Source organism: Mirounga leonina, unplaced genomic scaffold (genome assembly GCF_011800145.1).
Source record: "Mirounga leonina isolate KUSES-001 unplaced genomic scaffold, KU_Mleo_1.0 Mir_96, whole genome shotgun sequence".
Taxonomy (NCBI): Eukaryota; Metazoa; Chordata; class Mammalia; order Carnivora; family Phocidae; genus Mirounga; species Mirounga leonina.
The window spans coordinates 105,567-133,419 of NW_023270871.1; the positions used below are offsets into that span (position 1 = coordinate 105,567).

The 27,853-nt window shown below is 42.6% G+C and overlaps 1 protein-coding gene across 1 annotated transcript in view; it reads right to left on the reverse strand.

Moving 5' to 3' along the window:
- Window positions 1-27,853, reverse strand: part of LOC118006334 (A disintegrin and metalloproteinase with thrombospondin motifs 12-like) — a 298,264-nt gene that overhangs the window by 66,469 nt on the left and 203,942 nt on the right. The window contains exons 12-14 of the mRNA XM_034998952.1: window positions 23,887-24,056; window positions 11,495-11,628; window positions 3,695-3,815 (exon numbers count right to left, since the gene is read on the reverse strand). Coding sequence (XP_034854843.1) covers window positions 3,695-3,815; window positions 11,495-11,628; window positions 23,887-24,056 — 425 coding nt within the window. The remainder of the gene's footprint in view (window positions 1-3,694; window positions 3,816-11,494; window positions 11,629-23,886; window positions 24,057-27,853) is intronic.

A 27,853-nucleotide genomic window follows, 5' to 3' on the forward strand; every position in this document is an offset into this window, starting at 1 on the left:
ACCAAACCAAACCAAACCAAACCAAACCAAACCAAACCAAACCAAACAACAATAAAAAAGAGGAAAAGGGACTTGGCTAATATTTTATGCTTCCATAGTCAAAGGGAGCAGCAGTGAGAGAGGAGGAGAAGCTGGGTCTGACCACCATGTGCATCTCTAATGCAGACTTCTCCACCTACACTTTTGTTTTAAACCACTCTGTTAAAAGAAAGCCACAAGGCAAACTAAATAGGAAGGAAGAACACAAGTAGACGCATGGATCAGTTAGGCTATGCAAAGTTTGAAAGAGTTTTGGATTCTTCTAGGTGACTGATTACATATTCCCATTATTTCCTAGTCACAGAGATGACCTTGCCTCAAGTGCTAGTGCTACCTCTTGCCCAAGTTCACTGTTTTTCTGGTGTTGTCTGATGGTTGTTAACTTCCCTCAGAAAGGAGACACTGGGTTTTCTCTCAAGGTCATGGTTGTGATAACAAGGCTCTGGAGATCTGACGCCTAAGTGCCAGGATAATGAAGCCATCTCCAACCACAGCCCCCATGTAACCAACTGCAGAAACATACTTGCTCTGGAAGAATCCTCCTTCAGGTCTCCCCTCATATCACAGATTCTTGAAGGTGCCTTGACCCGGGAGACGAAGTTACAGTGTGAACCCCGCAAGCCAATCACTGCTACCCACCAAAGAAACCATAGTTCTTCTTTTTTATTTTTTTAAGAAACCACAGTTGAGGGTGGAGACACAAGGAGAAAAGAATACTTCAGGATATGCACAAGAAGGGGAAAACTCTGAGATTTATGTCTTTGGGCCACAGTAAGAAAGTGACCCAAACCCAGTATTATAATATTAGGTTTACAATATTACAGTTGCAATATTGTACCAATCCATGGTAAAACAAAAACAACCAGAGCTACAACACTACAGCTAAGCCAGCAGGAACAGGACAGCGCAGAGGAAAAATATCCAATATTCCATCAACATAACTGTAAAACAGTTAACGACTTGTCTCCTTTATTGTCAAAGGGATATGGAATCAACCTTAAGAAAACCTTTTTTCATTTGCATTTATATGAGCGCTCACTGAATACCTCCTACAGATAGAAATAACATTTGCTGACTTGGGGTTGGGCAGGGTGGTGACAAAGCCTAAAAGACAATTCACCCCTCAGTTTATAACTGCACTAGAGAGAAAGAATAAAACGTAAGGAGAAGTAAGGCAGCATGTGAATACGTACAGAAAACAACTAACTATGCCTTGGGTGTCTTCAAAAAGAGGATGTTAAGTTCCCTCTTTTGACTTTGGCCTTTGAGTTAATCAATCTGCCCAGAGCCATCTCATTCCATTTCCCATAGTTTTGCAGTATTTCTTGGTTTCACTCCTATTGTGGAGTGGTGGCAGCCAGGGTCTTTATGACGTATCTGGCTTTATTAGGCATGCAGCAAAGGTGGGATCTGCCTGGTGGGTAAAAGGAACACAGACAACCCTGCTGGGTGTTAACAGAGTCCAGAGCGAGATCTGGCTGGATTTCCTCACCGCGCTGGGGTTAGCAGTGCCAGAGAGCTTTGAGGCTTTCTCAGGATACGCACAGTCTGAAGTTGACACCACTCCCTGGGTGCCAAGAGCCAGCAGAAGCTCTCTGGGAAGCAAATGGGAGAAGAAGGACTGCAAATCAAAGGCACGAGGGATGCCAAATCTTCGGTGCTGGGCATGTGGCTGGAGGCATTAAGGTCTCTAAGGCAGGGGTGGGGGTGGGAGGGAAGCTCCAGATGCTTCTGGTCTTTTCCCCCACTCCCAAGAAACCAGAGTAGAGTCAAGAATCCAGAACTAAAGCCCATATTCCTAAGGGGTTAGTTAAAAGGTTAAGTGGTGGACATTTGAGAATGAAAACTGCTTTTCAAAAGAGTTACCATAATGTTGGGAGCACAGCATTATCTGAGGGCGAAGATATGAACTCCCATAGATAAATAATAGGGAGAGTAAATGTAGAAACGTGATTTTAAGGGTGACTTTATAATCCAAGTAAATAAGGTCACATCTAACTAACAGAAAATATTTACATAGCATCTTTATAAGATTGAATAAATATTAGCTATTTATTTATCATACGCCTAAGAAATGCTGGGTTATCATTCACATTCCAAATAAGTGATTCAAAGGACACGTTTCATGCATACAAAAGCCATCAAATAGAGATAAATATAGTCCTTCAGTGATAATTCTAAAGAGCAAGATAAGCATTTCACTTTACAATTTAACCTTATTAATTCAATAGTCAAAGATCAAAAAATAGGGATGAAATTAAACAAATTCAGGTCGTCCACTGTGACGTGTCCTGGGGGCCAACAGGGCATTTAATCAATGCACCTGGTACTCGAGGGCATACTTAGTAACTTCATCCTGGGCGGTGAGCATGTCTAAAAGAGAGGCACTGCTTTGTCGGGACCCAGGAAAAGGGTGGCCCACTACATCTGGGAGTCCCTGTCACTTCCCGCCCCGGGTAACACTCCAGTGTAGACACCGCCCCTCTCTCCTCAGGTCCTACCTGGGGAGTGCACAGTGGACTCCCTACTCTCAGCATCTGCATTTCTTTGGAATCCAGAGAATTAATAACCTAACTGCCCCCTCCTCAAAGTAGCCTCAAGCAGTGACCGGCGAGAGTTGGCATGTATGGTCTCAGCTCCTTCACCCCTTGGGTGGGAAAATTCCAATGTACAACTTCGACACTGGCTCCTATATAATGGTCACTGGCTTAATGACGCACCCTTTCTTGGCTCTCCTCCTTTCCCCATTTCACTTCTTGAATGCCCTACTGGTGTTTTCCAGGACCCCCCGACTCGCAAATAAACTCTTGGTTCCTGGATTCTTGTCTTAGTGTATTTCGAGGGGCGCCTAAACTTTGATACTCCGAGCTGTCTTCATCATCTCTGGGCCGAACTTAGCCTCCTCCCAAGACGGCTTCAGCTATCAATCACTGCTGGTGTCAAGGGACCGGCAGTTTCAACTGAAGACAAACAGGCAGGGTCATGGCTGCTTCGGGGTGAGGGTGGGCTCTTCATTCCCGAGGATTATTAGTAGCCCAGAGCCGCACAAAGTAGAAATCTTGTGGAAGGTCATCATGGGAAAGGAACAGCAGAGCATGGGTCAGGAGGGGACGTCAGGTGGCAGCCGCCCCCTGGGACACCATAGGGCGGCAGCGGGTGGGACCCCCTTCCTGGGAGAGATGGGGAAGAAGAGCAAGCCCAAGCCACCTGGCCTTGCCTCTCCTTTGTCCCTGAAGGTGCACTCCGAGCCTTCTGCCTTAAAGCCCACTGCTGGCTTCTCTGCCCTCTCCCTGAGAGCCCGCCCTGTGTCTACACACTTCATGGCCGGCTTTTGAGCTCTGTCTCCCCCAGTTGAGTTTGAGGTCCATTCCTATACCACTGGCTTCAGCCCCGGGTGCTCTCCCAGGAAGGACACTCATTCCCGTTCCCGGGGACAGCCCCCAGGCAGTGGGAGACTTAAATCCCCGTGCAGTGGGAGACTTCCTGTAAGTGCCCAGCAATCAGCCCCATTCCTAAACCTGTCAAGGAGCCCTTATGCCTTTGTCTGGAAGGCTACGTCCCTGCGGAGTTCTTTGAAAGTTACAATCTGCTTTAATACACAGCCATCCATCTTGCCCTCCACTCTCAGTCCCCTGCCACTTCAATTATTTGTTACCAGATCCTTCTTTCTGTTTAAACATCTTCTTCACGGTCTGGCAGGCAGAGCCATCCCCAAGGCACACCCCGCAGCGATCCTCCGTGGCGTTGGAGCCGATTTCGTAGTCACAGCCGACCATCTGTGGGGAAGAGAGGCTGAGGGTCACCGACACAGACAGGGGACCCCACACCCGCCTTCTCCTTTTCCCCTTCACTCTTGATGAGATCGGGGCTGGGGACAGATACAGGGACAAACGGTTCCTGTCCCTGGGGGCAGCCAGAGGAGTAACCACAGCATCCACCGATGGTAAAGGCACACTGAGTGGGCCTCTGGTTTCCCCTGAGTCATAGCCGGAACTGAACACCGTTCAGAGAGGGCCACACTGAGTGGGTCTCTGGTTTCCCCTGAGTCACAGCCGGAACTGAACACCGTTCCAAACATTCAACATCGAAAATGTCTTGGAATCACAGCTGCTGGAGCAGTAAACCCCCTTCTGATGTGCAAACCTCATGTCCCCTCGTCTCTGGTGAGAATTCCCAGGGATGATGGAGTTACTCCGCCTATAAAGTGGTGGTCCAATCCCTCGCCGCGCCTCCCTGGGGTGATCCCTGCCTCCTGTCTGAGCACAGCGGGCGAGCCAGTGGCCACCGAGAGGAAGGGCTGGCTCAATGCTGAGACTCCGTCGGTCCCATGAGGGGTGACATCTCTGACCTGTGGACCATCACCTGATGCTCTGCAGCCTCCTAAGAACCAGCCCCCACTGCACCTCACACGTAGCCGTATCCCAGCCATCGTGAGCTTTCTCCCGTGAGCCGAGACTGACCTCGCCCATGCTCTGGACAGGATCCCTTCCCAGGGCTCTGCCCATCCGCCCTTCTCTGTCACCTTTCCCTCGCCATGGATCCTTCTCCTCAGCCAAGTCTTTCCCACCCGAAAATCCCCATGCTGGGAAAGGAGAGCAATTAAACTGGGGCTGTTCAGTAGCATCAGAAACCAAAAAATCATGACACTTAGACAGAAAGTCACGAAACACATGAGCCTCCCCTGGAGGTCTTTGTTGCTTGCTCTCTGGCCAAAGAGAGAGGGAAACTGGACCATATTCTACTAGTCAGACTTCTCTGCTTGCAAAGAAGTGTGCCTACGCAGTTTTATTTTTATTTTTTTCTCCTTCAAGGATAATTCCCTTCCTTGTTTTATTTTTTATATTTCCAAGTTTGTGTTTTAATCCCATTAGAGTTAACATGCAGCGTCCTATCAGTTTCAGGTGTACAGTAGGGTGACTGGGCACCTCCACAGAGAAGTGGTGCTCATCACATTTCCTTTCTTATTTTAGAGCCAACTCAAATTGACTGAAAGGAAGAACAGTTTGGGTTTTTAAATACACCCTCCCTCCACCAGCTGAACAGAGAATTAATGGCCGGTGACAGAGAATACCTCCATTCCTCAAACTGTCTCTTTAGGTCCAAGGATTGTGTTACGTGACCCAGTTGGGAAAAAATAAAGTGCTAAGAGATTTTTAAAAAATTAATCATGCTGGGGTGCCTGGGTGGCTCAGTTGGTTAAGCGACTGCCTTCGGCTCAGGTCATGATCCTGGAGTCCCGGGATCGAGTCCCGCATCGGGCTCCCTGCTCGGCGGGGAGCCTAATTCTCCCTCTGACCTTCCCCCCTCTCATGTGCTCTCTATCTCATTGTCTCTCTCAAATAAATAAATAAAATCTTTTAAAAAAATTAATCATGCTAATCACAATAAGAAAAAGAAACTGTCTGGATGTGTACTCAGTGGTCATGAGTAAAATGTCAGCCCTTCACAAGTGATATGTTTACATCAAGCTTGAGCATACTCTGATAAGCCGATCCTCACAGGTCATACCCCCAGAGACTTTCATTCCTTCTCTCATTTGGGATGAGCCAGGAAATCAACTGGGAGACACAGTAAAGTGTTTTTTCAAATCTCTACCAGAAGAGGATAGATACAAATGTGAAGAATAACGTTAAGAAAGCCAGGAAAACAAATACAGTGAGCCCATCTTTCTCTCCAGCAGTATCTGTCTGCATACTTGGGGCTGGAGGTGGGGCTGGGGGAGGGAGACAAGGCATATTCACTGTCCCACAGCAAATTAGAGGGGTTCTTGTAGAGGCGTCACCTCAACTGCTTCTCCCATCAGCGGCACCCAGCACAAGCAACACTGCATCCAGTGTCTAACACGAGACCTAGGAAGACATAAGCCAGTCCCCCTTGCTGCACATAAAACATAAGGGCTCCCAGGGGAAAACAAGCAGATGTCACTCTGCTTTTTCGTGCCATGTGCTCTGGCAAGGGGGCCCACGACAATATTGTCTTTCCGCCTTCAGCAGAATCAGAGGTGGCTTTCCCGCAGCTACCAAACGCGGACAATGAGTCCAGCAAGGGTCTCCTCAGGTGGGACTCCTCACATGCCTGACTGCCACTCCAATGAGCAACATTAAAAAAAAATAATTTAAATTTCCCATTGTATAATTTCTTTCTTTAAAAAACAGCTTTATTGGGGTGCCCGGGTGACTCCGTTGGTTAAGCGTCTGTCTTCGGCTCAGGTCATGGTCCCCGGGTTTTGGGATCGAGCCCTAGGTCCAGCTCTCTGCTCCGTGTGGAGCCTGCTTCTCCCTCTCCCTCTGCCTGCCGCTCCCCTGGCTTGTATGCACTCTGTCAAATAAATAAATAAAATCTTTAAAAAAAATACCTAAGGGACTTCTGTGAGTCCCAATTTCCTCATCTTTAAAAAAACAAATTAATTAAAATTAAAAATTAAAAACAGCTTTATTGAGGCATAGTAGATATAGAAAACACTGTCCACATTTAATGTGAACAACCTGATGAGCTTGGATTTACACAAATACTGGTGAAACCATCACTTACCATCAAGGTAACAGGCATAGCCATCCCCCCCCACAGCTTCCTTGTGACTCTTTCTGTGTGTGTGCTAAGAACATTTAACAGGGGATCTAGGCTCTCAACAAATTTTTAAGTGTACTATACAGTATATTAACCACAAACACCATCTCCACAGTGATGTCTAGGACTTGGCATCTTGCCTGACTGAAACTTCGTACCCATTGAACAACAACTCTCCACGGTTCCCTCCCCTCAGCCCTTGGCATCCCTGTTTTATTCTTAGCTTTTGTGAGGCTGACTATTACAGATTCTCACGTAAGTAGAATCATGTGGAGTTTGTTCTTCTGTGAGGGTCTTGTTTCACTGAGCATAATGTCCTCCAGACTCATCTCTATTGTCACAATGGCAGGATTTCCCTTTTTTTAAAAGCTGAATAATATTCCATAGTATGGATACAACATGGTATATACCACATTTTCTTTGTCTACTCATCTGTTGATGGACATTTGGGTTGGTTTCATAGGTTGGCTGTTGTAAATACTGCTGTAATGAACATGGGAGTACAGATATTTCTTCAAGATCCTGATTGCAATTCTTTTGGATACACACCCAGAAGTCCCACGTCTGGGTCATATGGTAGGTTTTATTTTGAATTTTTTGAGGAAACCTCCATATTGTTTTCTATAATGGCTGCACAATTGTACATTCCCACCAACAATATGTAGGGTCGCCATTTCTCCACATCTTCAGCAACACTTATCTTTTGGTTTTTTGAAGATAGCCATCCTAACAGGTGTGAGGGGATATCTTATTGTGGGTTTGATATGTATTTCGATGTTCAATAGTGTTAAACACCTATTCATATACCATTTGTATGTCTTCTCTGGAGAAATATCTATTCAAGTCCTTTGCTCATTCTTTTAATCGGGTTGTTTTTCTGCTATTGAGTTGTAGAAGTTCCTTACAGATTTTAGATATTAACCCCTTGTCATATATATGGTTGCAAATATTTTCTCATTCTGTAGCTTGCCTTTTTATTCTAATGATTATGTCCTGTCAGAAGCATATCATCAATTCTTGACCCTGTCATTTGGACTGAAGTGCACACTATCTTGAGTATTAGAGATTTCAGGTTCTAGGCTTTCATCCAGGCCTCCAGCTCTGTTAGTGAATGCGTAATATGTATTCTTAGCAATTCTCACATTTTGCTTATGAGTTAACACTGTTTTACTTTGTAAATTCTCAGGGGACGGAGAAGAACTGAAATAACAACTGGTGCCAAGACCCGATCCACCTAGAATGTCATCACTGCTCCTCGGCAGAGGTAGAAAACGGAAGTCTGCCTGGTTCTAAGATGAGACTTGTTCTTAGCTGGTGAAACTCCAAATGTAATAACGGGGCAGAGTTACGCTTCCCTGAAAAGAACAGGTAAATGATACTGCCATTTGATAAAAAGGCTGTCCTCACCATAACTTTGAAGGTTAGGATCTGGCATTCTGGAGAGAGATGTGGCCCAGACAAACTGATAAGGGGATGTTCCACAAATCACTGAAATGGCCGAAATGGCCTGGAGAGAGAGCAAAGCAGGTTCAGGACAGTTTCTGAGAGAAATGAGAGAGGGGAGCTCACGTAGGACAGGTAGAAAGATATCACACAAGGTGGAGGACTAAACTGGGATTCACAAAGTTGATTTTTTATTTTAAGATGTATGCAGTAGGCTGAGCCTAAGAGCAGAAAGGGGTTGGGGTGCCTGGGTGGCTCAGTCGTTAAGCGTCTGCCTTCAGCTCAGGTCATAGTCCCAGGGTCCTGGGATCGAGCCCCGCATCAGGCTCCCTGCTCATCGGGAAGCCTGCTTCTCCCTCTCCCGCTCCCCCTGCTTGTGTTCCCTCTCTCACTGTGTCTCTCTCTGTCAAATAAAATCTTAAAAAAAAAAAAGAGCAAAAAGGGGTTGATCGGGTCCATGGTCCTGGGGTGAGAGGTGGATAAAAGGCTAAGAGAAGTGTGGGAACAGCTGATGCGACAGATCAGGGCATCCGGGCTGCTTGGGAAGGAAGTGAAGCCAGAGCCATGCTGACTGGGAGAAAAGGGGAGAGAGAAGAACCTGAAATCAGGAGCTGGTTCCCAGGAGAAAGGGCTGGGGGCAGGCGTGGGAATACCTGCCCGTAAGTTTACAAACTTATTCCATGTCCTGCTTGTGATTAAAAATGGGAGATAGGGGTGCCTGGGTGGCTCAGTTGGTTAAGCGACTGCCTTCAGCTCAGGTCATGATCCTGGAGTCCCAGGATCGAGTCCTGCATCAGGCTCCCTGCTCAGCGGGAAGTCTGCTTCTCCCTCTGACCCTCATCCCTCTCATGCTGTCTCTCTCTTTCTCTCTCTCATTCTCTCTCTCTCAAAAATAAAATCTTTTTAAAAATTAAAAACAAACAGGGGCACCTGGGTGGCTCAGTCAGTTAAGCAGCTGCCTTCGGCTCAGGTCATGATCCCAGGGTCCTGGGATCGAGCCCACATCGGGCTCCCTGCTCAGCAGGAAGCCTGCTTCTCCCTCTGCCTGCCACTTCCCCAGCTTGTGCTCTCTCTCTCAAATAAATAAATAAAATATTAAAAACAAATTAAAAACAAACAAACAAAAATGGGAGATAGCCTGAAAAGTCTAAGTTTAAATTCGTATCTTTGATAAACGAGTTTAAGAGTTTAGTACAACTTTTTAAAAAAATGGAGAAGGGCAGCAATAGACAGTTTACCTCCTAGAACAAATTCACTTCTGAGCAAGGCCTGCTGACTCTCTTGACAATGGAATCTGCAAATCTAACAGGCCAAAATGATGGCAAATATCATCATTTCAAAATAGCCGAATATATGAATAAAAGCAAATTCAATGAATGTTTATGTGAAGATAAGCAAACATATTTTCATATTCACAAAGAAGATGGATTAGACACTGCATACATATTTTTTTCTGATGGTGTATCTTTTTATTTCAATATATGTTCAATGCCCTTTGAAAAAACTGTAGTAAATGAGTAAGAAGACTAACAAAGCTGAAAATAACCACAACCTAGATCCTTGGAAGGTAAATTGTATTTAGGCTATTAAGACAAATTTGATTTGACATAATTTTTCAGCTTAAAATCTTGCTCAATGTGGTAAAGAGAGAAAGTGGGTAATTACAGCTTCTAACAAGCCCCAACTGGTTTCCAAAAAGAGGAAGTCAAGCTGAGAGACTCCAGCTTATTCTATTAAGCTGATTTAATTGGTGTCAAGAGAGATACCCAAGATCCCTTATGTTTTGTTCAAAGCACCTGTGTTCTCCATCATATGCTAAAGATACCGTCTCTGTGCTTGCAAAGGTGTTTAGGTCTAACAGAGAATTTTAGCATCGCATTCATTTCTCAGTGATTAAGGTCCTCAGCCCTAGCTGCATATGACAATTACCTGGGAAGTTTTTAAAATGTCAGTGCTCAGGCCCCGAATCCCAGAGGTTCTGAATCAACAGGTTTGAGATAGAGTCCAGATATCACTAGTTTTTAAAAGCTCTTCAGATGATTCTAATAGGCAGCCAGGCCTGGAGAACCACTGCCTCTGGACGGTGATGGGGCTGTTTTGGCCTGAATTAGCTAGATAAACCTCTTCCCACTCTGGAGAACCGATCTAACCTCAATACATATTAATTACTTCTGGCTCTTTGTAGCTACAGTGATGATTAGTAATGAGTCTGAAAGAGAATTTTGCCTGAGTTCTTACAAATGTAGAGTATGATTAGGACTTGCTTTTAACTCACCCATTCCCGGGAATTGTCATGTTGCCTCCTATGCTTTGGTCACTACTGGAATAAGTCAATAGGCAACTTCAAGGTGATAAATATATCTTTCCGGGGCAGTGAACATTTATGGGCAGGAGCTTTCCATGACACCAATTTAGTCCAGTGGAAAAAAAATTACGATAAACATTTACAAAAGGAAATAAAATGAATTAGAAGTTTATTGTGTGTCAGGGGCTCTGTTAGGGGCTTAACATAGATGTCTGTCTTTAATCTTTTGGACACCAACTAGGAAGTTACATTAACATTCCAATTTTAAGAAAAGAAAACTGAGTCTCAGCAAAATATACAGAGTTATACAATTGGTACACAACGGTATTAAGTTCAGATTCTAGAGCCTGAGCACTAATCATTGTGCTTTCCTAACAGCTAATTAGAACTTTTATATAACTTCTCCTTCATTGATTAAAAACACCTTTTCTTTAAACAGAGATTTATGCCTGGGTGTTGGATCACAAAACTTGTTCATCAGTTCCTTGCAAACTAAACGGCAAGCACCGGAAAAGAGTTCTTCAATGGTTGTGCATATAAAAGCACTGACAAATCAGGTCTCAGTCATTTCTGAAAAGGCGGAGTTGATTAATGGAGTCAGTGTGGAAAAGCTAAACAGAAATCAGAAGACCTGGCTGAAAACTACCTGTCATGCCATCTCTCTTCCTAAGGTGGATCATGTTGGTAATCAATGGAGAATTACATGTAAAAATGCTTTGCACAAAACACTACACAAACTATTGTTAATTTCAGCTTTTTCTCAAATTTAAGCACTCTGCTGGCAAGTAACCAATAAATAATTTAATACCACAAAAATAATCAGGGTCGTCTCTTCCTAATAATTCTTCCTTTAAATTGCTTCTTCAATTTTACTCTGTTCTAATGCCTAAAATGATATCACAGAAAACATCAGTAAGTCAAGAAAGAAAGACCACAGCAGGAGGGAAAGCATTCAGTTCCAAACTGTTGGCTCTGATCAACACTGTAAATTCCTGTCTCACAGATCACATATAAAAACCAGACCAATGTGAGGTTTTCGTGCCAATGTCATGAAAGCAAAAGCTTAGAACACCTGACTTCCTGAATTAATAAAAATCATGATTTTTATAAAGTTGTAGATTAAGGAAACATACCCAATACCTTACATATGCCATTAATACAGACATTTCTGCTGTTGCCACCTTCAAAGCAAGGGGTACCATCAATGACAGCATCCAGCATTTTCTCGGAAAACTGGCCATCTATGGGTCGGCAGTAGAGCTCACAAGGATGTGCTGGAGTGAAAAAGAGACAAATCCTTGCAAGTTAGCTTTTTTAGCTCAGCACCCTTCCTGCAGGATTATTTTTGTACATACTACCCCCCAAGAGTCGTTTATCTGGAGGTTCCCATCTTTCACCTTTCCTGTGACACATGCTGAAAGGCAGGCTTTTTTTTCTTTTTCCAGTTAAAGGGTTCTACAACAAATTAAATCTAGAAGATTGTTTAAAATGTTATGCCCTTTGTTATAAATGATGAGACCTTTCAATCAAACACTGAACTGTGCTTCTAAAGAGAAGGTGCGGAGCCTCTGGTGTTAACCTAGAAACGAAGTAAAAGCAACCACAGGACTCCAGACAAGCATGGCGCCTGCCCACCGTTTGCTGCAAAGTAAGTAGACCTCTAGGGAAGAGGCAGTCCCCTCCCACGGGGCCAGGTCTCTACGAACACTGCCACCACTATCATGACCCCACCACCAACGAACATCTTCCTTTGCTCTCCTCAAGTCCAAGAAGTCCTTGGACACAGATTTACAAACACAGAGAAACAGAAAGCCTGATTTTTTGCTGAAGCTGAAGTCAACGTGCTTACCGTAATGGTCTATCCCATTATGCTGGGTCCTACAATGAATATATTTTAGGGTTCAATTTTCTACTCCCTTGTGAATGAGGATGGGTTGATTTCCAGCACAAGAACTGTTCTAAAGATTTACTTAATAAAATATGTACCTATACATAGGTAAATACAGTAACCAGAAAGATAACTTTGAAAGCATAAATTGCCTTAAAAATTTTAATAGGTAATACCTGTGTATGATATGAAGAATTCATATAGCAATTTCCTTGTGAATGTTACATCTTGTTTTTTTTTTAATTGAAAAACCTGAGAATGTATTTTTCAGAAAGGTCTTTCTTGTGGGGAATCTCTTTTGGATCTGTTTATTGAGGAAGGACTTGAGTTTCTGGGGGGGGGTGACCAGCTGAGAGCTCAATGAGACCAGCCATCGACCATATGCCATGGACCCACCCAGTGTGGATGCTAATACAAATACCCAGCTAACACAAAGCCAGAGTGTTCAACCCTAGGTATGGCTGCTCAAGAATGCAAGATCCATTTGGTAAAGAAATAAAAGTACAAAACACAAACATAACTAAGAGCAGAAGTTCTGGGCAAACTTGAGACAGAGGTCAAGAGCATCTGTTTAAAGCTTAGAGGACAAAGGTAAAAACAAAGGAAGCATACTGACTGATGTTATACAAAGAGCAGTGGATAAGTTGTCTGAGGAAATGAACAAAGTCAAAATGAGTTGGAGAGATCACAGCACAAAGCACCAATGGAAAAGGACCAGAAGACCCGGGGACAAAGCAAGACTTGGGATTATTGTAAACCTTTATTCCTGGCAATGTGATTAGCTCTGTCACTGCCTGAACCAGAACAGAAGGGACGTAGAGGGAGCCCCCTGGGTGCAGCTCTGCTCTCCTGGAGATGGGATCACCCATCCAGGTGTGCTGAATCTGGGGAATCATTTCATGAAACACTGGGCTATTAAGTAGAAGGATGGAGGCAGGGGAAACACTGTTAAATAAGACTTTGATTTGAGCTTTAGAATTTGGATTTGAGATTTTGTATTTGGACACATAAAGCACAAAGAGAAAGCAGCTCTGAGTAATTCCGGAGCTTTTCTAAAGGAATTATCTGTTGCAGCCTGCTGGGAAGGGCTGGGACTAGAAATGAAGAGGCTGCAAAATTTAAGATGGTGCTCACTCTCAGGGGTTGTGTATAAATGGGTCCTCCTAGCAAGGAAATCCCCATCCAATGGCAAGTGTTGTACTGAATTCCAGACTGGTGAAGTTCCAACGGTTGCCTTAGTTTTACTCCCTCTGGGCTTGTACTATTTGACTCACTCCCTGAAGGAAAAAACTATCCAGAGACTTTCACTAGTCTTGTTTATATGGTGAGTTAAGAGGAATTTTGCTTAATAAAATAACAGCCAAGGGCGCCTGGGCGGCTCAGTTGGTTAAGCGACTGCCTTCGGCTCAGGTCATGATCCCGGGGTCCTGGGATCGAGTCCCACATCGGGCTCCCGGCTCAGCGGGAAGCCTGCTTCTCCCTCTCCCACTCCCCCTGCTTGTGTTCCTGCTCTCTCTGTCTCTGTCAAATAAATAAATTTAAAAAATTAAAAAAAAAAAAACAGCCAATATATCATTTGCACACTCTTTCCCAGATCTTGTTGTGCTTCACAGCAGTGATCTCTCATTTTAACAGTCACAACCCCCCTATGGTGTTAGTTCTTTTATTATCACCATTTCATAGATAAGGCACAGAAAAATGGAGTTTCCCGAGATCTCACAGTGTGAGTGGTAGAGCTAAACCTGGTGCTTTAGCTTAGAGCCCACTCTACTATCCCCTAACCTACAGGCACAGAATTTTCTTTAACAAAAGCTCTCTGAAGTATCTACTCTTTAGGTTATTAGGCAATGCATTTATTTACAGCTCATATCTGAGGTGAGAACTTGGTAGAATTCCAGTGGGACTCCATTTTAATATTCTCTCACAGGGCTTAAATACAGAGAATCACCAGCCTCTGATTTCTACAGAGAGTGTATGTAAAATTTTAGCTCATGAAAGTCCAATATTTCCTTGAGAAAGTTACTAAGCTTTCTGTGACTCAGTTTCTTCATCTGAAAAACGGGGATAATAATACCCACCTGGCAATGCAATTGGTGAGGGTTAAGACAGAGATCATATGTTGAGCACTCTGCATGGGATCTGGTATAACAGTAAGTGCTCGACAAATGGCAGTTATGATTGTTGTTTTCACCTCTTTACCATAAACTCTAGATGAATTCTAAAGGTCTTGGGGTTGCCCCACCATGCTATGCTTCTATCATTCCAATCTTCTCCCATAGCAGCCAAAAGACACATATTTTGTAATGCTGGTTCAGTTCTCCTTCCCACACAGACAAACCTTTCCTGAAATAGCCTCTTCTCCTTCAGATTATTCTGTTACACCACTTCTAATCAGTTCTACACTAAATCCAGACTTTGTGTTACTATTTCCTAAACAATTTCTGTCTTGTCAGTTTAGCATAAAAAATTCTAGATCCCTGCTAGATCAGCAGGTGGTTCCATGACTTTCCTTTACTGCCACTCTGGGCCCAGTTCAAAGATGTTCTGCTCACACAGTAACTACTGAGGTCTTCACAGCTCTATGCTTTCGAGACTATGGATTTTACAAGCTCCTCAGCCAAGCTGCAATGTCCTCGAGGACACTTAGATCCTCTGTGCATTGACCGGCCATTATTGGCCAGCTCAGAATGTGGAGGAGGAGCCGTAAGACATGCTTGTTGAGGACTCAACTGCACAACAAAGGTGAGAATAAGCACAGTCCAGGGGATTCTGCTTCACACAGCTTGAACATCAGATCCCCAGGGATTCCAGTCTCGGCCCTGACCCCTACATCTCACCCAAGGCCTCCTCGGTCTCTAGTCTGAGCAGTGGGCTTGTCCGAGAATGATATTAAAACCTCTAATGGGGTATCTGGCACAGGGTGGTTGTTTAGATGTGGCAAGTTATTACCATTAACCTTTCCCAATGAATACTAGCAGGCCGTTACCCCTAGAAAAGGCTCCTAACGCATGTTTACTAATTAACAGACATGACAGAGGTCAACACTGTTAGGGAGAAAATTTGGGACCAAGTGGCAAAGAGATCATCTCGATCCGGAGAGAGAATCAACTCAGTCATAAAACTGAACCTTGACCTTAGTGATAGAAGTCAAGGGTGTTCATTGCAGCATTAAAGGTTTATCCAGAGAGAAAAGGACGGATCAATGAAGTTGCACTCATATAATGTTGTTTAGTTTATTCACAGACTCAGTATGCAGTCACTACAAGGAATGAAGTAAGCTGTAATATTATGACATTCTGCTAATGAATAAAGAAAGTTGCAAGACTAGCAAGGTATGGTTTCATCTTGTGTGCAAACTAAAACCTGCTGTTAACAATGGTTGCCTCTAAGGAATAAGTTAAGCATGGTGGGATAGTAATTTATTTTTATTTCATTCTATTATGTACACTTGCATGTTTTTTAAGGAAACATACATTCCTTTTAAAAATAACATCTTAGTCATCAGAAAGGATGACTACCCACCATTTGCATCGACATGAATGGAACTGGAAGGGATTATGCTAAGTGAAATAAGTCAAACAGAAAAAGACAATTATCACACCGTTTCACTTATTTGTGGAACATAAAGAATAGCATGGAGGACGTTAGGAGAAGGAAGGGAAAAATGAAGGGGGGGAATCGGAGGGGGAGACGAACCATGAGAGACTATGGATTCCAGGAAACAAACTGAGGGTTTCAGAGGGGAGGGGGATGGGGGGATGGGTTAGCCTGGTGATGGGTATTAAGGAGGGCACGTATTGCAATGAGCACTGGGTGTTATATGCAAACAATGCAAACATGGAACACTGTATCAAAAACTAACGGGGTTTTTGAGGTACTGTATGGTGACTAACATAAAATAATAAAATAAAAAAAAATAATGTCTTGGCTATCCAACGAGAACACTGGAAAGGTCTCCTTTCTTCTGTATAATAACACATCTCCATGAAGAGAGGCCCTCCTTTTAGGACTTCTTTTCATTTTCCTTATGTAACACATGACTAATAAATCCTTCAAGGTCTGACAGGTTAGTTCAAGTCTACTTCATGTAAGAAACACAAATTTCTACCGAATCTAAGCACAGTGGTCCATGGAGTCTTAGGAATAATCTAATAAAGAATCTCCTCTGGCCTTCGTCTTCCATGGTGCTTTGGGTATGTCATTAGGTTGGCCTAGGACATGGGCCTCTGCAGAAGGAGACAGGAGTAGCAATAGATGCTCTTAGTTCTCCATGGTCATCATGAGTATCAGAGAGTCTATCCCAACCTCATGGATTTCAGAACATCCACAGAGTTGAGTATTTTCACTCAGATTTATTCATCTGCCCTGACACACCCTTTGGATCATAAGATTTTTTTTTTTCCTCTACCTTTCAAGAGCATTCAAATCCATTTATAATTCAGCTAAGGGAAGAGTCTCAGACTCATTTACTGGTGAACTCTCAGCCTCACACTGTCTGATTAATCCTCTCCAAGGAAGCTTAGGTAACTGAATGAACCTACTGAATTTTTGGTTCTGGTGAAACAGGATGGCTCAAGATTTTCGGATAATGATTTTAAGAAGTGGTCATTAGAAGCCAAAGATAAAACTTGGTAAGAAGGGAAAAAGTATTTCTTAGGTAAAGGAAAACTTTTGATGCATTTCACATTTTGTAAGTAAATTGCTATTAGAGTTTCACCATTTAAAAAAATCCAGTTTCTACATTCCATTTTCAGGCAGGTCTCCACGGGTATGAGCCCCAAAGCAGTTGGCCAGGGCATCACACTTGATTGAATGCTCTGTGTCACTGTCTTAAAGCTCTTAATTTTCTTTTTTTTTTTTTGAAAGAGAGAGAGTGGGGTTGGGGAGCAGAGGGAGAGGGAGAGAGAGAGAATCCCAAGCAGGCTCCATGCCCAGCACAGAGCCTGACATGGAGCTGGATCTCGCAACACTGAGATCATGCCCTGAGCCAAAATCAAGAGTCGGACACCTGACCCACTGAGCCACCCAGGCACCCCTTGAAGCTCTTAATTTTGTACTTGAACTTGTGTCTTATAGGTGAGATCTGATGGGACAATGAAGTGTGCATGAGCAGAAGACAGGGTGATATGCACATCTGCTATTCCTTGCCAGATTTTAAGAAATACTAAACCTTAAGCAGAAGGCATAACTTAAGATGTTTTATTGTTGTAACAAGTAATATTTAACTTAAGAAAGAAACTCAGTTTAATGACTAAGCTCAGATCATCTTGAAGGAAAAAAACATATGAAAACTTCCTTACCAAAAATCAAATAATTGCTAAGATCTGTAACTTTTGGCTGGTCTAAACTGATACATTCTTTTACTTTCTGATATGGCAATATTATAATCCCCAAATATATCAAAATATACATTAGCCAAACAGAAGAAGGCATTAAAATTAATATATTCTACAATAACTGTGGAGCTATAAAAACAAGAACAGAGCTAATTTTTTCAAACAAATTAAACCTATTTCACTGATGTTTTAGGTGAGGCTAAATGTAGTAATATTTTCTGTTTGCTATACATTTTTATGTTCTGTCTTTTGATTAATGTGTTTAAGAACTGTGATTCTACCTTTGGAATTACAACTTAAATTATTTAAGAACAATTTTGTCATAATGCTTAAATGTTTAGAAACACTTGGTTTTCAAGGATTCAAGACAGATCAGTTTAACAAAGCCAGCATTTGTCATAATGCAAACAGCAGTTGGGGCTCTTTTCCCCCCACCAGAGTTCCTTGGCCATGAGATCATCTGTTCTTAAAATAGGAACGTCATCTTAGGTAAAATTCAAAATGTGATGCCTGGTTGTTAAGGACACAGGCTTAGCCCAGTGTCTGTTTTACTGGTTAACATTTAGGCTACAGTCAGGCCTGGGCTAATTCCTCCTGGCTCTACTCTATAGTCTGAGTTTGGGCAAGTCACTTAAATTCTCTACATCTATCAGCATATCTGGATAAATTGGGTGAAAACCCTACATTTCCCCATACGATTTTCTTGTAGAGAAAAAAATCAGGAAAACATGGTTATATAACATGCTGAGTGGAGGGCCTGGCACAGAGCAAATACTGACCTAAGTCTAATATAAGCTCTCCCCACTATCAGGATAATCACACGGTTTCACTTATTTGTGGAACATCAGTTAGAAATTAGTTTCACTGGGGCGCCTGGGTGGCTCAGTCGTTAAGCAACTGCCTTCGGCTCAGGTCATGATCCCAGGGTCCTGGGATCGAGCCCCACATCGGGCTCCCTGCTCGGCGGGGAGTCTGCTTCTCCCTCTCCCACTCCCCCTGCTTGTGTTCCCTGTCTCACTGTATCTCTCCCTGTCAAATAAATAAAATCTTAAAAACAAAAAAAAAGGAATTAGTTTCACTGCAAGTAGCAGAAAATGTTGCTTCCTTGTCTGTAATAGACAGGACTTTATTTTCCCCCACATGATAGGAAATTCAGAGGTAGGAGTTTACCTCCTTCCAGTCTTCCTGCTCAGCCACTCGGCAGGGAGTGTCCACTTTCTGGCTGCAGCGTGACTGCTCTGCCCTCCCCTCCACCGGGCAGCCGGAGGGGGAAGGGTGAATGGCAGAAAGGCGAGGGGGTGAAGGCCAGCTCGGTTGGTACCATTAAAAACCTTTCCAGAGGCGCCTGGTGGCTTAGTCAGTTAAGCATCCGACTCTTGATTTTGGCTCAGGTCACGATCTCAGGGCCTGAGATGGAGCCCGCGTCGGGCTCTGCATGTGCACTGGGCTTGGATCCTGCTTAAGATTCTCTCTCTCCCTCTGCACCCCCACTCGCCTCTAAAAAAACAAAACAAAAACAAAAAACCCTCCCAGAAGCTTTACCCAGTGGGGCCTCCATCTTTATCTCTTTGGTCAGAATTGGGTCTCCCAGGAAGATGAGTTCGTGAGTCTTTCCATTTTCCGTCTCTTACTGTAGAGGAAAGTGAGGGCCAAGAGGGTTGGGACTGGCTTTGGGGTGTCTGCAAACATCATCCATATTATTCCATCATTTCCTCTCTTGAAGCCTCAGATTCCTAATCTGTCCAATGAGTGGCTTCTGGCTAGAAGAGCTCGCAGGTTGCTCCCCACACTTACATTCTCTTTAAAGGCTGTTTCTATCGAAAGCCCAAGTATTACTGTAATAAGCTCTGTGCACACCACCCAGGCCCCCGGATGTGGGCCTTAGCCCTCCAGCTCGTGGGAGCACCGCCTGCACTAGCCCCGAGCTGTCACCGTGGCTTAAGAGCTTCCCCACCCAAGGACACTCACTCCGTCCCTAGGCAGACCACACCCCGTGACCGGTGGAGCCGGGGCATAAGGGCTGGCTCTCCCGCCTCAACCTGGCAACTCTGAAACTCTGTGCCGGTTGCAGAGCTCCCCGTGGGGTGGGGTACAGCCTTTGCTGAGCTTGCACTGCAGCACAGCCTCCCCCCTGCACACTCCCTCTGCCTTCCCTCTCCTCTTCTTCCACAGCTGCTGAACTTCCTGCCTGCTAGTGCCGGTCTCGGAACCCTAACTGCAACAATTCCTGAAAGATGTTCCTGAACAATCCTATTCCACGAGGAGCAGATGTGGTCTGACTTCGTGTCAGATCCCCCACCTTTGCTGGAAACCTCACTGGCGTCAAGCATCACTAGGGCTTAAATATCTGGAAGCAACAACTAAAAAATTAGCCTAAATGAATTTGGGCTAAATTGGGTGTTCCGAGAAAGAAGAAAATCTAAAAAGAAAGATTCCAGGAAAGTGATGACATTGAGACCAGGCTCTGGTCGTTTCCTAATAGAAGATGCAGGATATAAACACATTTCTATTAACACAGGCTAATAAAGTCCCTGAGAACCTACATAAATTAGTTTCAATCTATATTTATATCAATCTATCATCTATCAGCTTTTTTAAATTTTATTTTATTATGTTATGTTAATCACCATACATCATTAGTTTTTGATGTAGTGTTCCATGATTCATTGTTTGCGTATAACACCCAGTGCTCCATGCAGTACGTGCCCTCTTTAATACCCATCACCAGGCTAACCCATCCCCCAACCCCCTCCCCTCTAGAACCCTCAGTTTGTTTCTCAGAGCCCATTGTCTCTCATGGTTCGTCTCCCCTTCCGATTTCCCCCCCTTCATTTTTCCCTTCCTACTATCTTCTTCTTCTTTTTTTTTAACATATAATGTATTGTTTGTTTCAGAGGTACAGGTCTGTGGTTCAGCAGTCTCACACAATTCACAATGCTCACCATAGCACATACCCTCCCCAGTGTCTATCACCCAGCCACCCCATCCCTCCCACCCCCCACCACTCCAACACCCCTCAGTCTGTTTCCTGAGATTAAGAATTCCTCATATCAGTGAGGTCATGTGATACATGTCTTTCTCTGATTGACTTATTTCGCTCAGCATAATACCCTCCAGTTCCATCCACGTTGTTGCAAATGGCAAGATTTCATTTTTTAGCTTCTTAGTCAGACTTATGCTTCAATTCCAGCTGTATTATGTAAAATCCTGTCACCATGAATAAGTTATCGTCTCCTCTGAGACTAAGCTTCTCTACCTCCAAGGATGGGAAGGGGGTAAGTGAGAAAATATAGAATCGCATGCTTATATAAATACTGGCTCAGAAAATGCAGTTGATCATGGCAGCTCTTCACACTGGTACCTACATGGAAGTGATCAAGGGGAGTTTGGATAATTTTTTTTTGTCAGGAGTGCTGGAAAAGAAAATGTCTATCTTGGAAAGGAAGTTGATCTAGATTAGTAGTTTTTAAATCTTTTAAGTAGAATAATTATTTTTCTTTTTTCCAACAAGATCTTGCAAATAAAGCAAGGATTTAAAGTCAGGATTTTATTAAGCAAAATTTTGTAAGTTCAAGGATATAATGGCTAAAAATAAGTCAGTGGGATCGAAAGAAATTATTAAGATGAAAAGGAAATTTTGAAGTCAAGTTATGGATGGCAGTTACAGACTTGATGGCAGCATCTAATTTTTTTCTGAGTTTTTTGGTTGCACAGTATTGAAAAATCTTGACTCATACAGGAAAACAGTTACAAATAAGAACAGTTTAGAGCAACTCAGCCTGCAATCTCAGGATATTTCTCAATTAAATTGTGTTGACAGGAGACTTTTTTCCAAGATCTGCAGAATGCCAAATTAATTTGTGTAAGTCAGTGCATTGGTGGTCTTTGGTATGTTAAAATTTGAAATATAATATTTTTTAGTGTAAGCACTGTTCTTTATTGCACTTTTATTTTTAATTATTATGTTCAATTAGCCAACATCTAGTACATCATTAGTTTCTGATGTAGTGTTCAATGATTCATTAGTTGCGTGTAACACCCAGTGCTCATCACATCACGTGCACTTTTAAAGACTAGTTTAAAAAGTTTTTTGAAAAATGAAACTAGAATCAAGCATTTTTGGAAGCCCTGGGATTCCATGGAATACTACAAGATTTGATGGAGATTCTATGCTTATTCCAAATGTTTAAATCTATGATTCTTCTGTCATTGGCTAGTTAGCACATCTGCCAAAGGTCACTCCCCAAGACACTTCTCACTGTCCACTGAGTGGGTTGAAAACCCTGCTGTACGTTTGCTTTATCCTCTGGTGACTTCTAATGATAAGGCTGGGAGGGTAAAGTGCTCCATGCCTGGCACAGAATTAATGCTCCATTCACAGTTGTTGACATGAACGACCTACTTCTCTCCACCAGGGGTGCCCATCAACCAAGCAAATAACAACTCCGCAGGTTAGAGTTTAATGAGGGAAATAAATCAGTGTGTTGGTCAAGGTATTAGCTTTCTGGATTAGCAGCTAAGTTACTATGCTTCAATAATGGCTCCAGAGCCAGCAAGAAAGCCACGAGGACGGAGGAGGGAGGCTTACAGCCCAGGTGGATGGTGAGTTCAGCAGATGGCACTCAGCTGAATTCCCTCCTCTGGTTTACACAGCCTCAATATCAGTGACAGATGCAAAACAATCCCTCCAAAGTGAGTGAAGTTTATGTCCACTTTTATGACTCATTTCTTTGGTACCTATTGCTCTGCTATGCAATATGTAGGCATACAACAAACTCTTTGTAAATGAATGAAAACCCAAGTCAAATCAGATCTTCTTATTCTAGGTTCGGCTATTGGAGCTGTCAGAGTTCAGCTCAAAGCCCCACCCTGCATCAGACAGGAGGCGGGCCCCAAACTAAGCCCCTTTCACAACGCTGGGGCAGCTATGCTGTCTTAGTTCTGGAAGGTTGCTCATTCGGGGTCTACAGTACTACTATCCCAAATAATTCCAACAAAATAGAGAATGTCCAAAATATAAATACAGATAGTACTGACTGGATATACCTTTCATCATTAGTTAGTTGTGTGTGTGTGTGTGTGTGTGTGTGTGTGTCCACATGAGTATATACACATGTTCTGCTGTATTCAAATGCCTGGGTCAGGAAGCCGAATTGCCCCAATAACCAAATGACTCACTCCCCTAGAGCATGAATGATGCTCAGCAGTGTGGGAGCAAGGAGCAAACGTTGCCCATGACAACCAAAAGCCATCAGGGTATTTCCGAGACCCAAAATGGCAAAGCACTATTGAGTCTTATTTTTTCTTTCAAAAACAATTGACTCTATAATTTTTTAAACAGTCCAAATATGTAATTTTCATTCACACAATTCCTCTTGTGTTCTATCACACTGAAACTTCAGAAACTTAAAAAAAATCATGAAAATTTTGCTTATTCTTTACTCCCTTGACTCAAATTTCCTTAGCTCAGGAAAATCTTTTCTGTTTCATTCTCTACTTGAATAATAACACATTGCACAGATATTTTTGGATGCTAATCTGTACCTAATGGTTGATGATTCTTCTTCAGTTTCAGAAGAGAAGGTGTAACTGGCACTTACACAGGGGAAACACTGTCAAAGCTGATGTTCCATTCATTCTCCAGCTCAGTTTTGTCCCCATCTCCAGATGTGCATCCTTTAGATGCTTGATTTTACTTTTTACACTTCTTATACTGTCCTGTACAAACAAAATATTGATTTCTGGCCCAGTGCTGGCTCTCATTTATTTCTGATGAAGGCATTCCTACCATCCTGTTTTTCCTTGTGCTTTTCCTCCTGTCAACTGGAATGACTGATTGTATTTTAAATGCCTTCCCTGTTCCTTCTTGCAGTAGAAAGACCTCTCATGCTTAACAATCATCAACACTTCCTTAGCAGTCTTCTTTGAAGGGACTCCAAACCTACAATGACCTTCTCTGAATTTCCGCCAAAATTACAGTCAGTTCACACACTCATCAAGGAGCACTTTGATCAGCAATCCAGCACTGAATTCCTGCTTGCCCCACTGACTGCTTAGCTGCACCTCCGCTGTTCTGAACTGAGCCACCATGTTTGATAAGTGTCTCTTTTATTTTCCACAGAACCCTTCAACGTGTACTGATCAACCTAACCCAGCCAGCGTTTCCACTTCTAAGATCTAAAACTCCTCCTGGTGCAATTCACTCTCTGTGGAGCTTGGCAGGGCATCCCAGACACCCTGACGCAGCAATCTGCTCTCTCATCATGGCTGTGGCCCCACCTCTGGAATATACTGTCATAGCTCCTTACCTGGATTAAAAACTGGAAACCAGCGGTAGAATTCGTTCTTGTAGGGAACGGTGTCAAACTCACTGCACTGCATCTGCCGGAAGGTGGGCGTGTCCGGGCGGCAGGGGTGGACGTTGCACAAACGGTAGCGCTTCCTTTCCCCGGTGCAGTACTTCCCGCCAAACTTGGGTCTACGCAGGACACAGACAAGCTGTTCGTTTCCTTTCCTTAGAGGCTACCATTTTTCCTTCAACATTCCTTGCCATCTGGTCACGCCTGTTCTTCGCCAAACCACGCCCTGCTCTACCCTCAAAACTCACCTTTTACCTAAATTCTTACAATTTTATACATTTTTTGGCTGTTGCTGTTGCCCACGACCATTCAGGCCCAGGTCTATAGTGGCCTAATTTGAAACAGCGTGTGTATCTTTTCTGCTTGTATATCTTCCCGGCCTCTCAAACTCAAAATATTTTTAGTATATGTGCTGCCGAAGCGAGCACTCAAACTCAAAATATACGCCGAGAAGGGATACATCATTTTCCCTCCAAAATCCGCTCCTTCTCTAATTCCTGTTTAGCAAGTTAAAAGTGGTCAGACTGCAGAAGCCTCCATCCTTTGCCTTCCTTTGACCCCATTGTCCATCAGCTGCCCGATCATCAGTCATGTCTTTGCATTTGTTTCCTCCTCCTCATTCCCACAATCACCAAACTAGTCTAATCCTTATCTCTCCTCCTGTCTCCCCTCTGCCCATCTTTGCCCTCATTCAATCTACTCTATGCACATCTGGCTAATTTTTATGATTACCTTAATTACTTTAGTTTCTTGTTTAAAAACCTTTCATGGCACCCAATGACCACAGAACTGAGTCCAGCCTCTTCAGCTTAATATTCAAGGCCCTCATGATCCTGACTTAATTCATCCTAACAACCACTTCCTACCAATGCTTTCAGGACCTAGAATAATGCTATATCTCCATTATGAACTCTTCCTGGATTTCTGCCAGAAATACACTCTTTCTCTTTTTCAATGACACCTGATTGTACCTACTAGATGCACTTCCTATACTTATCACTCCAAAACACAGTTCACTGATGATCCAATCCAAGCTCTATGTCATCTATGGTCTCTAAGTCATACTTTGAGTACAGAAGGCTCTTAATAAACATTCAATCAATAAATAAGTTAATCTTATTTTAGAATAATCCTTCTCAACCTTTTATTTCCTTTGCAATACACACAAGGGCAATAGCAACCTTCCCATCAGGATCAATTATTCACTCAAAAAGGGAGGAGGAAATATAGCAGAACTGCTGTCACAGAAGAGGAGGAACTCTCTGTCCTTTAACAAAGCTCCAAGCAATCTATGTATGTCTTCTTGTCTCCACCTTGCTGCATCTGAAATCAGGAATTGTGTCTACTTTTGCAATGCAGCATAATGGGCTCAAATAGCTTAGGGTTTGAATTCTGCTTTACTTTGTATTATTAGTTAGATGATTTTGAACAAGTTATCTTATTTCTCTGGGCCACAATTTTTTTTTATTTGTGAAATGAGCATAATAGTTCTTATCTCACAAGATGGGAGGACTAAACGAGACAATGCATAAAGATTTAGTAGAGTAGCTAACACAGGGTAAGAGTTCAAAATGACAGCATTGTTGGATTATTATAAATAATAATCAACAAGTATTTATACAATGTACTCAACATCATTTCCAGGGAGGACAGAGTCCAAAAAAAGGTCAACCCATGCCCTGTGTCTCCTAGAAGCTTATAATCTTGAGGAGAAAAAAAAATCATCTATATAATAAATAAGAGAAAATTTAAGAGCAATTATGTATCCCTGACTGTAAGTACAATGTGAGTTTGAAGAAGGAAGAGAATAGTGGAAGTCAGGCTGATTGGAAAGAACTCACGGAACTGTCCTGGAGAATGGCCTTAAAGGATGGATGGAAGTGGCTTCTCAGTGAAAAGGCAGAAAGCATGCAAGTGAGCAGCCTAAATGAAATAATATTCTAAAGGCACGGGAAAGTAGGACATCTTCCCAAAGTGCCCAGCTGACAGAGAGCCAAGATTTAAACCCTTATCTGCTTTAATCCATAGCCTGAGCGCTCATCCACTGTTTTATTGCCGGACCATACAATCTAGGGGGACAGAGACCTCAAACCTTGGCAGTCGGGTTCATTTCTGGTTGCAGTTGTACTTCTCGTGAGGTTCTGCTATACTTTGCTCTCCTTGAATACCTATGAGATTTTTCTATACTTCCCTCCCTCCCTTTCTCAATGTGGCTTGAATAGGCTTCTGTTCCTCGAACATAAAAGAGCTTTGACCAAGACAGTTCACTTTCACTGACTCCATGTAAAAGGTAGTAAGAATTGTCCATGATATCTGAGGTTAGATCGGTTTTCTATTCATGATGATAGAGTGACACTCTATGACTCAGCACCTCTCCAGTTCATTTCCATCCAACAAACATCACTGAAAGCCTTTTACAAGCCCTGCTGGCTTCTCACTAGACACCTGACCAACATCAAGGGTAGAGTCTCAATGTCAGCTGATCATGCACTGGCCTGAATCTATAACCTGAAGCACACAACTGAATCTGAGGCTGTTTTTCCATTGTCATTGTTTTCAACAAACTTAAGCAAACCAGCTACGGAGATCAGACTTGGTCACTCACCTGAGAAGACTCTATGACAAACTGTGGTCTCTAAGATGGGTGTTAGAACCATTTTTCTCATGAGGCCAAGTTAGAGATTCATCCTACAGTTCCTCAACAAAGATGTCCCTTTCTGACCACCACAGATTACTGACCATCCTCCCGAGAGGCTGTAGACAGCGGTGACTGAATACAGAGCACTAACAATAGGTCCCAGAGCAAATCGCCTACATTTCCTGATCTCTAAAATGGAAATCATATTTCTTATCACATGGAAATAACCCATAAAATGAAGATTTTCTGCAAAAATAAGAAATCCCTGGCTTCTAATTTCTGAAGCCACAGAAATCTTGTATTTAAACAAAAGCAACTTTTATCAAAGAGTAAGATTTAAAAACAATTTCATCCAAATTCCTCAAAGGTACACTTATATGTGTGGTAAATGAGAAAAGATATAATAACTACTATAATACCTACCATTTATGGACAATTTAATGTAGTAGGTATTGTGTTAAACTCTTTATATATATTAATTTAATCTTTAGGAGAAATTTATTATGTATTTTTATTAAATATATATAGTGATGTGTATATATACATGCACACATATTACATATAGTAATATATTTATTAATAAAAAGGAGGAGTAATATTTGGAACTGAGATACTGAGGGTATCAGTATCTCATTACAATGAGATTGTAATCACATTTATCATTTGCCTATAAAAAGAAAAAGAGACTCTTACTCTTCAGTGCAGACTAATGAAAATCTAAGTAAAAGAAGCTTAACATATTTTCTACTTACCAGAGGCATCATATGTACACTTCTTAAAAATTTTACTTGGGAACTCATATACCAGGAAATAATGAAGTTAAGAATGTCATATATATTTGGGGGGCACTGGGTGGTTCAGTCAGTTAAGCGTCTGCCTTCAGCTCAGGTCATGATCCTAGGGTTCTGCTCACATCAGGCTCCCTGCTCAGCGGGGAGTCTGCTTCTCCCTCTCCATCTCCCTCTCCCTCTGCTCATGCTCTCTCTCACTCTCTCTCTCTCTCAAATAAATAAATAAAATCTTTTTTCTAAAATATGAATGTCATATATATTTGGAAAGCAAGGGAATTTAAATTTAATTCATATATAGTAGCATCATACAAATTTAAAATAATGAAAAACTTAAGCACTTTGATTAAAAAATTGAAAGCCGCTTTGTGAAATAACTTCTATGGAACCTTTAATATGGCTAATATGGAAGCTTAAGGTTCATAAAATCCTTATCTAAAACATTCAAAATAATTATCCTCAAAAATGTACTATTTTATTAGTTACTTAA